The 10196-nt window shown below is 37.9% G+C and overlaps 1 protein-coding gene across 1 annotated transcript in view; it reads left to right on the top strand.

Annotated features, from left to right (window-relative positions):
* Positions 1-10196, top strand: part of LOC107668998 (receptor-type tyrosine-protein phosphatase delta-like) — a 360739-nt gene that overhangs the window by 243097 nt on the left and 107446 nt on the right. Inside the window, 1 exon segment of the mRNA XM_016461088.1 lies at positions 3371-3522. Coding sequence (XP_016316574.1) covers positions 3432-3522 — 91 coding nt within the window. The 5' untranslated portion in view covers positions 3371-3431.

Here is a 10196-nt window from a genome sequence, read left to right as displayed (position 1 = left end):
TCTGTGTGTGTGTGTGTGTGTGTGTGTGTGTGTGTGTGTGTGTGTGTGTGTGTATTTTAGCTTTTTGCTCAGACTTTGCTCTTTCACAACTGTTTCTAGACACGTATGTTTCATTTAAGTATTAACTACAATAAGACTGTACAGTAAATACAGTAAGACCGTGTGAAAAAGTGTGAAAATAGAAATGTGCACTTGTAGTGTCCTTAAAAACTTAAAAGTATTTTTTTTTAAACTGTACATAGTATATAATATATTATTAAGGAAATAAAAGGCCACTTAAGTGACTTAAATAGAGACACTTTCATGGCTGTTTCTAAACACAATTAAGTGCACTTTTAAAGTGACCTTTGTAATAATGTCAAATTAAAAGTTTTACTTTAAAGTTAATTTTAAATCATTATGTTTTAATAATATTTTGTGGTGTTTTAAAGAAGTACACTTATTTTGATGTGCTGACTAACATACTAACGCACATGAAAATAACTTAATTATCATTTTAACGGTAGTGTGTTATTCAATATTACATTTAAAGTTAATATATTTTAGATAAACTGAATCGCAGCATCATCATTACTAATATATTTAAATACATGACACACACGTTTCAACAGAAACGACATTAAAATATATTTTAGTTTATCATAAATACTCGACAGTACATTCAGCAGTACTTTAACCACATTTCAGAGACAATAGAACTATGAAATTACATATAAAGATGTGCTCAAGTCCTACTTAAATGGGTTAAAAACACTCTAAAGTTCAGCTAATTGCTTTTCATATAAGTCAAACTATAATACATTTTAATTTAATTGCAATTACAATCTGATTAAGTGTCTTAAAATATTACATTCAGTTCACACTTAAGTGTGTTCTTTTAAAGTTCATTAGTTCATGCTCAAGGGTATTTTTTCACAAGGATAGAGCAGGAAAATGAATGTAGATCAGAGCTCAGATCATTCGATGAGAAATGGTTTATGCGTCTCTCAGTCACTGTTAATTGGTCAGTCAGATGCTGGCGGCCATACGGTGACCTCTGACCTTTGGATGCTGTTCTCTTTTACACAGACATTGTCAGATGTTTTCTCACTGTGGAAGAAACAAGACACTGTGTGTGTGTGTGTGTGTGTGTGTGTGTGTGTGTGTGTGTGTGTGTGTGTGTCTGTGTGTGTGTTTGTGTGTGTGATTTGTGTTCCAGTAGTCAGTGTGTTTCTAATGTCCTCCATGTGAAACATTTCTGTTAAAGACATTTTAATAGATGGCATTGCGTCGTTTCAAACTTATTCTGGACTGTTTGTGGTTATTACAGATGTTTAATATATCTGTAAGTGTTTCGTTCTGAGGTCAGAGCAACACCAGAATCATTGTTCTGATTCATTTGAATCACATGACAGATGCACAGATGCCTGGATGGACAGTTTAACAGCTTAATTTTGCTTGTGTTCAGTTGTAGAAATATCAACCTTAGCATGGAAAAAAAGGAAATAAAAGCTACAATGCATAACAAATGATAATCTATTATTAAAATGCGTGTATTTGCTAACAGAACGAGATGTTAGAAAGACAGAGCTGTAATGTTTACCCCAGTCTCAGTATGAACACACTCAAAGCCTGCAGCTGATATTGATTATTTGCATAAATGTTAATGAGGAACACAAGCGGCAGAACGGCGTGAAGAATGACCCCGAGCTTCATAAGAGACGTTCACTAAAGACTTTCCCTCATGCTTTGGCGTGTGAATGAATTGATGTGATTTTCAGTCGAGTCCATCTCACTCTCTGGATCAATGTCAGACAGATGAGTAACAAGAGGAGAAAAAAGCACGGCCATTTTCTCGTTTATTTACAAATCGCCTGCCAACGTGGGCGACATGCGGTATTACTTATCTGTCAGATTTCTAGAGAGAGCGTTTGCTCCGCGTGCAAGTGTGATGGAAATTCACATTCAACAAAGAACCGGCTCATCGAGAGCAGATACAAAACACACATAATGGATGTGTCTGTCTCTCCGTCTGTCTCGCTCTCCCAACAAAAGCTGCGGATGAAAGCGGCGCCGAACACGAGACGGGAGCAGCTGATATCTGAACTATTAATTAATCACACAAATATTACACAGACTGGCATCTCGCGTTGCTGAATGCGTGCGTTTGTAGTCGAAATGAGCTCATAAAGGCCTGGCCCGAGCCAGCGATGCTATCGTGAACGGAAATAGCAAGCGTGGCTGTGCGTGTGACAGCGGTCAGCGGGCGACGAGAGCGAGCCAACTCTGACTTCCGCGTGTGAGCAGAAGTCCGGCCTGCGTCGCCTGTGTTTGTACCATAGTAATGGAGAGGTTTCACTGCTGAATGCTCTGTGAAGACATGCTTCTGCAAACTGTGCTTTTAAATGAGTGTGCTTCACTTGAATTGAATCTGATCACAAACAATAAAAGACATCATCTGATTGTTAAAGAGATGTGTTTAGCGAGTAAGCTCATTTGAATGGGGAGTTTGTGTGTGTGTGTGTGTGTGTGTGTGTGTGTGTGTGTGTGTGTTTAATGTAGTGCTCAGCACTTATTGATTGCCAAGACAAAAGCTTATTAAGGCAAAACACTACAAATGAACAGGGTAAAACAATTGTAACTAATAGATTTCAGCATACTTCCCTAGTTGATTTAATCACAGTACATTAAAATGTTTTCTGAAACTGTACATTTAAATATGCAAATTATGCTTATATGCACCAATTTGCGTAAACTTTTCTGAACATTGGATAAAGTCAGGTTCAATATTCTTGTTTGATTTTGCTGACATATTAAAGGTTTTTACATTGTATTTCTCTTTTCATCGCTCCATAAATCAGAAAATACTGGAAAAATACACATTTACTCCATGTTTTTAGGATTAAATTCAATTCAACTCAAGTTTATTTGTATAGCGCTTTTCACGATACAAATCGTTGCAAAGCAACTTTACAACAAATTAAGTTTCTACAATATATTTAGTGGTAGCTTATCAGTGGTGACTGTCAGTTAATGTACATAGTAAAAACCTTCAGAATATAGACAGGAATAAAGCTCTAAGTTTTGGTGTGTGTAAGTGCTGCTGAACTGGAGAAAAAAACTCTTTAAAGAAATGGATTGGAATTGCAATCTACAGATGCCAATAGATAAAGTGCAATAAAATAATCACTTCAATGTTTTGTTTTCTTTCCACTAGTCTGAAATAAGACATTTAATGGAGCAAAATAGACCTCAAAACTTACCAGTGCATAAAAAACAATGGTTTTGCCCGTTGCTTTAAATTCCAAAATAGTGTGCTCATGAATATTTGACTTCTCTTTTCTGTGTTCTGATGGATTGATTGCTCTGGTGTGTGTGTCTCTCTCTGCAGGTTGTGAGAGCGTTGCAGGAGCGTTGTGAGCTGGCACACTCCGCGGGTGAGTCGTAACATCATGCCTGTGCCAAGCGTCTGTGTAGCGTTACCCTCCATCCGACACTGTCTCCTGCTGCTCACCGCCTCGGTCCTGCTCTCCAGCGCCGAGTGTAAGTCTCACCTCTCATCTGCTGCCCTCTGCTCGTCTGTACTGTTTACTACTGGGTCGGGTCAGATGTGCTGTGTGTTTGATAGTTTGAGCCGAACACAGCTGATCGGGACGCCGAATCTCCTGGTGTCCTGATGTCTCTGTTCCTGTCAAACCTCAAAGTTTTACAGTGAAGCTGCAAACGTAGAAATGGAAAAGATACTGAAAATCCCAAACCAAAACTAAACAAGATGTGCGATACAGGACTAACACAAGCACACGCCGCAGAACAGCTGCAGCTCCACACACACACATACACGCCATGAACCATGTCTGAAAAAGATTTCAAATAAAGAATACATTAGAAGACTCGTCAATAGCTATTTATGTTTATTATTATTTACCCATTTCATGAGAGGGGAGACGTGATGATACTCAGACCAACAACTTAACCCTGCCTCAAGCGTGATGTTTAACAAACACAAACTAATAGAACTAGCTCAGGTCACCTATGTGAAAAAGAAGTGCACTTGAGCATACTTTTAAAAAGAGTACGGATATAAAAAATAAAATAAAAGAATATACTTAAGTGTGAATGTAATGTTTTTAAATTGCATGTTAATAGCAATTAAAGGAACACGTTCTATAGATTGAATTTATATGAAATGCAATTAGCTGAACTTTAGAGTGTTTTTGACCCAGTACATCTTTGTATAGATAATTTCATAATTACTTACATTGTCTTTGAAGTACTGCTGAATTTATGATCAACTAAAATAATGACATTTATATTAAAACTCGTATACCACATGTTTAACAATATTTGTATAATGATGATGTAATTTAGTGCATTTAAAATCTATTAACTTTAAATGTAATATTGAATAACACACTAGAGTTAAAATGATAATTAAGTTCTTTACATGTGCTTTAGTATGTTAGTCAACGCATCAAAATAAATGTACTTCTTTAAAATGCCATAAAAGATTATTAAAACATAATGACTTAAAATTAACTTTAAAGTAAATCTTTTAATTTGACATTATTGCAAAGTTCACTTTTTAAAAGTGTACTTAAGTGTGTTTAGAAACATAGTGATGGAAGTGTCTATCTTTAAGTCACTTAAGTGGCCTTTTATTGCATTAATATTATATGATCTACAAGTACAGTTTTTAAATATTCTTTTAAGGTTTGTAGTACACTACAAGCGCACATTCAGGACAGTTAAGTGCAGAGAGGATGTTAAACGCAATCAAACACGTGACGTGTCACATGATCAGTCACGTGGCGTGTTGTTTGTTTTTCGTCATTGTTCTGCTGTGGTGATTTTGAGGTTTCATTTATTTGGTGTGTTATGAAGATGATTGTTAGATCAATATTTGCATATGGCTGCCAGGCAGGTTGTTATTTGCATTTTGTGCAGGCTCTATCAAATCTACATGCGACTAGTTTGCATGAATGGTAATTTAATTGAAATGGCGAGCCTTTCATCAGCGTTTAGCGTGTGATATCCGTGAGTTTATATGTGTTCAGGATCTGTATGTGGTCACATGATGGTGATGGTGTTTAATTTTAGCACTCTGTAAGTTTTGCTGTGGTAGTAGAATATTGTCAGCTCGTTTGCAGCTTCAGGCTTTAATTAGTGCTGCGCTGTTCCGGAGCGGATGGGAAAATGACAGGAATAATCAGGAACCATCATAGAGAGAGAGAAAGAGAGAGACTCTAGAGCTTCCCAAACCTACGGATCGACCCACGGAGATGATGGGAAAAAGAGCCGCCCAATATGGAGGATAAAGTTCAATCAAATTAAATGTTCTGTTTCACCCAAAAATGCTGTGCTAAATTCAGGATCACGCTGCTGCACGTTTAAAGCAATCTGAAGCGTTCGAGGTTCCTATTCAGTGAGTGTAGGCGTCAGCTGAGGGTGTGAGTCTGTCTGCTGTACAATTACAGTCAAACACATGTGAGAATAACAAAAACACAAACATATCTGTCTGTGTCTGAGAGACACTTTCATAAACGGCACCATTTTGAGATCATTTCAGTCTGATCAACCACAGCTAAAAAGTCTGAAATTACCAAAATTATCCAGCAACAATTGATCATACATCATTAAACTACCAATTACCGATTTCCTAGTTCATATTTCACTCATTGTCGTTCTTCAGTAAGTAAAAACGGTCCAAAAAGATGTCAGCTGTTTACATCTATTGTTGTACGCAAATCAGAAAGAGGTTTCAGTGCTGTTCTCTCTTTCTGACGTCAAGCAGGATTTCATATCGTAGCCTGTGAAAGTGAGGACAGGCGTCTCTGCAAGCACTCTTGAGGATGAGTGTATGCACTTTTTTATAGCTTTTTATAACAACATGGAATTGAAAAAAAGACATTGTCAGGTTCAGATGACTTTTATGGAGGATGTCTTGACATTTCAGGCTGAAGTAGAAGACGCTGAAGTCAAGTTCATGTGAATCGATTCTAAAATAAAAAGCTAAAATGACCCTGGATTCCATGTAAACCTTGGACTAGCATAAATGTTCAAGTATTGTTTTTTGTTGTGGTTATGAACAAACCACACAACACAACCACACATTTTTTGTTGTTGTTGCAGTAATTATTAAATATCATCTGAGCTAAAATCTAGTCAGCAGAACGACCTTCAGTGTGCCATCAGAAACATAATGATTCACTTCAGGATCAAAATAAACACTGATTATGGTCTAAAAAAAACAAACATTTATTTTAAATCTTCATATCTGTGATAGGTTTAGTTGCCAACTGGTCTAAATGTGTATATTGTACAATATATAGTTTATTTTGAAGTTTAATTCTTAAATATGTCTTAATTATAATTAAATAAGAATATTAAAGAAACAATATTAAATAAATAATAATAACAATAGTCATTTTCACGACCCCAATTTCTGCTTTTTCTCTTTCTTTAAAACTTTAGATGCAATCTTTTTGTTCACAGTCACGCTAATGATCTTTAAAAGCTTGTGTCTGAATGACTGACTGTTTTCTGATTGTAGTGAGATATAAAAATACTTGTAAGTGGAAAAGTGGAAACAGCTCTTTAGGAAATAGACGGCTGGCATTATAGAGAGCGAGAGAGACAGACGGACAGACAGTCAGAGGGCAGTGTTCGCACTCGCACTCGTGTTTGTCATGCCCACGAGCTTTGCACAGCGGCAGCTGTTTAGCGTCTGCTGTTTCACACACACACACACACACACACACACACACATTGAATCCTTCTTAAAGTGTGAGTGTGTTCAGTGCGGCCGTCACATTGATGACTTTGCAGTTAATGAAATTGAACGGCTTTTGTCCCATTGCATTATGGGATTGTTCCACACACACACACAGAAGAGCAGAAGCAGTTTTTCCTCATCGACACGGCTCTTTTTACCGCCTATGTCAGACGTGAAGTAAGACGGCATTGGACAATTCTCAAGGGGGCGTCACCCAAATCTAGTAATTATCACCTGCATGCAAATGAATTGTCCACTCTGCATGCTAGATTATGAATATTCATGATGCATATGAGTGCAGCTAATTAGTGTAGAACAGAGAGTGCAAATCAACAACACTTGTAAGAACACACACACATCACTCGTTGCATATTGGCTTAATACTGTATTTTAAATATTTGCATAGAAAGAATAAGTGCGATATTTTGCATGTAAATGAGCTGAAATGAAAGTAGAAAGTATAAAATTCCTGTCATTTATTCGCCCTTCTGAACCTTTCTTTCTTCTGTGGAACAAAAGGAAATATTATAAATAATGTACCAGTCACTCTTTTCCTTTTACTTGCAATGGATTTGAACTGAAAGTCTTAAAAAAAAATAGACCCGAAAGCACCATTGCTCCATCAATCATCATTCCCTCATAAACTCCCAAATACAGTGGAAATACAGATTTTCAGTAAATGACAGATCAAATTTCTACCCTTTCCTCATGCTGTTTTAGAATGGATTATGGAATGCAGTCTTATGAAGTCATATGGAACACTGTTATAATAGATTTAAATTATTTGTATCCAGTTCCCATTCACTGAATGGAAAAGAGTGGCCGGTACATTCTTCAGAACTCAAATCTCAATTTGAGTTCCACTGAAGAAAGTCAGTCATACATGTTTCTAAAGACGCGAGGGAAAGAAAATTGTGTTTTTGGGTGAACTAAATCTTTATCAGACACTCTTCGTTTAGCGGTGCTATTTTAAGGGACTCGTACATTCCACAAACAACAAACCTCTCGCCAAAAATAAATAAATAAATGAAATAATAAAATAAAATAAAACACGGGATCAATAAGCCAACGAGTGCGGCTCCTTCTTCTTCACAGAATGAGAGCAACTGCAATTTCACACTTCCTGAACTGCCGCCGCTCATTATGGGATTTAATTGGCTGAACTATTCTCTAAACAGACAGGATAAGGCTCATCCGTTAGAGAAACGGGGGAGAGAAAGACAGGGAGAGGGAGAGAGACAGCGAGTGTGTCAGCATGATAAATGGCATAAATCTAACTATGAAGACTGTAGGCTAAGAAAAAACGACAGAGCGAGAGAGAAAGAGAAAATGAGGGTAAGAATGAAATGGAAGCCAATTTTTCGTCTCCTCTCTTTGTGCCCAGTCTTTGTTTGTTGTTGTTGTTCTTCCGTCCCCAACAATGGAGAGACAAACAGCACTTGATCTGAAGGGAGGGCCTGTACTATGAGGAAGTGTGAAATTGAATGTTCCATTCAGAGGTGTTCATGCCTATGCCTTATTTCCTCTACAGGCTACCTGGAAAAAAAGCCTAAAGAACTTCGGTTATCATTTCACAAAGGCAATGTTCTTCAGTTGTTAAAACACCTTTCTTTCCTTTATTAGGATAACAGATCAAAATAATTGACAGTATAATAACACCATCAACTGCTACATCAACAACAAGCCAGGTGCCTCTGGTTTAATTTGAGTTATACTTGGCAAACCTTGTGCAGGCTTAGAGCTTCTGATGCAGTGTGAAGATTCTTGGGAGTGAAGTGCCCATCAGTTGAACCCAACAAATTATTTTATTTCAAAGGGTCCTTTGAAGTAGTTATTTTTATTTTACACTTCTGTTGGGAATGTTTTTTTCTTTTCAAAGTGCCCTGGGAAGGTATCATCCATGCCATTTGGAACACACTGACTTCAGCCTCACACAATCGTTTGTCTGTGTGTGTTTATTTCTGGCAAATTCTTTAATTTAACACACAACGCTGGGCACTTAACGAGGAGAAGACCTTTTCATGTCAGATGGGCTCTTATCATCGGCCTATCCCAGCATCCTTTAGCAGGTCACATGGTCAGTTCCAGTAAGGTATCTGGAACAAAAGATGATGCATTTCTTTCTCTCTCAGAGAGCAGGAATGAATAGAAATGAGAAAAGATAAATCAATAATTAATCATGTCTATTTCTAAAGCATCTATTCAGAGTTATCTGCATCCCGACCAAAGCACATTTTCCATTTCATGCAAAAGGAGTTCACTGCTGTCTGTTTTTAAAGGTGCCATTTTTACAACCAATTCGTCTTCTTAGGAGGATCCTGCCGTCTGTCACTGAGTCACATCAAATTACTACGGGGTACCTCAGGGTTTGGTTCTTGGCCCCCTTCTGTTCTCCATTTACACAACCTCACTGGCCACAATCATAAAGGTGCACTGCTTGTCCTATTCATGCTGTGCTACGACACCTGTTATTTCAGCCTTACGACCCCACAATGCCAGCTTATATATCTAACATCATCTCAGTCTGGAAGAAGGATCACTGCCTTCCGCTTAACCTTGTGAAGACAGAATTCCTTGTGTTTCCAGTCAGCCGCAATGTCACCATACAGCTAGGCTAAACAGCTAATCTTCCTTGGCCACATCTCAATGACAGTCCAGTCATGCAGTGTCATGCTCTATAATATCAAAGCCAATACTACTGCAGTGCTCTGTTGCTGCAATTAAGCCTCTACATACAGTATGATCCAGAACATGATGGTGCATCCAGTCTTCAACCAACCCAAGTTGCCAAACGTCACTCAACTCTTGATCTCACTCCACTGGCTAACTGAAGCAGCCCACAATAAATTTGAGGCCCTGACAGTGGCATTGAGAACCCTGGATCAGCACCTTCTACTTCACAGATCTGTACTATCCTCTGTAGTAAGTGAGCGAGAGACGCCTGGTGCTAACTACTGTCGCTGGGTTTATATGCACACTCGTTCAAATTGTACTGTAGCGGATTTAAATGGATCTGTTTGTAGAACAAAAACTAAGCCCTAATGAGGTCTAATGATCAAAGGTGTTGCATTGCTCGTGAATGTAAGCATTTGCTGACCAATGAGAGTTTCAGACAAATGGGTTTAGCTGTTTCCAGAAATCCACTTCACAGTCATTTTCCCTTGATTTCTAACTCACCTGGCTCTTTGCACACCCCAAACTATCTGCCAAATGCTCCATCTGAACTTCCTGTAAAATAATATACAGTACCAAGTAACTTACTATTGACTTATTAAAGGACAGTTCTCCTGGAGTAGCCAGGGGTGATAGTTCAAGATTAAATCTAAAAACCAGAAATCTTCCATTTACCAGCCTTGAGCTTTAGACAGAAAACGTCTCAGGTTACTTATGTAACCATGGTTCCCTGAGTAGGGAACGAGACACTGCGTCCTCTAGGGGTCGCTAT

This window comes from Sinocyclocheilus anshuiensis, unplaced genomic scaffold (assembly GCF_001515605.1).
Source record: "Sinocyclocheilus anshuiensis isolate Anshui unplaced genomic scaffold, SAMN03320099.WGS_v1.1 scaffold2353, whole genome shotgun sequence".
Lineage (NCBI taxonomy): Eukaryota > Metazoa > Chordata > Actinopteri > Cypriniformes > Cyprinidae > Sinocyclocheilus > Sinocyclocheilus anshuiensis.
This window is presented reverse-complemented; position numbering and strand designations above follow the sequence as displayed.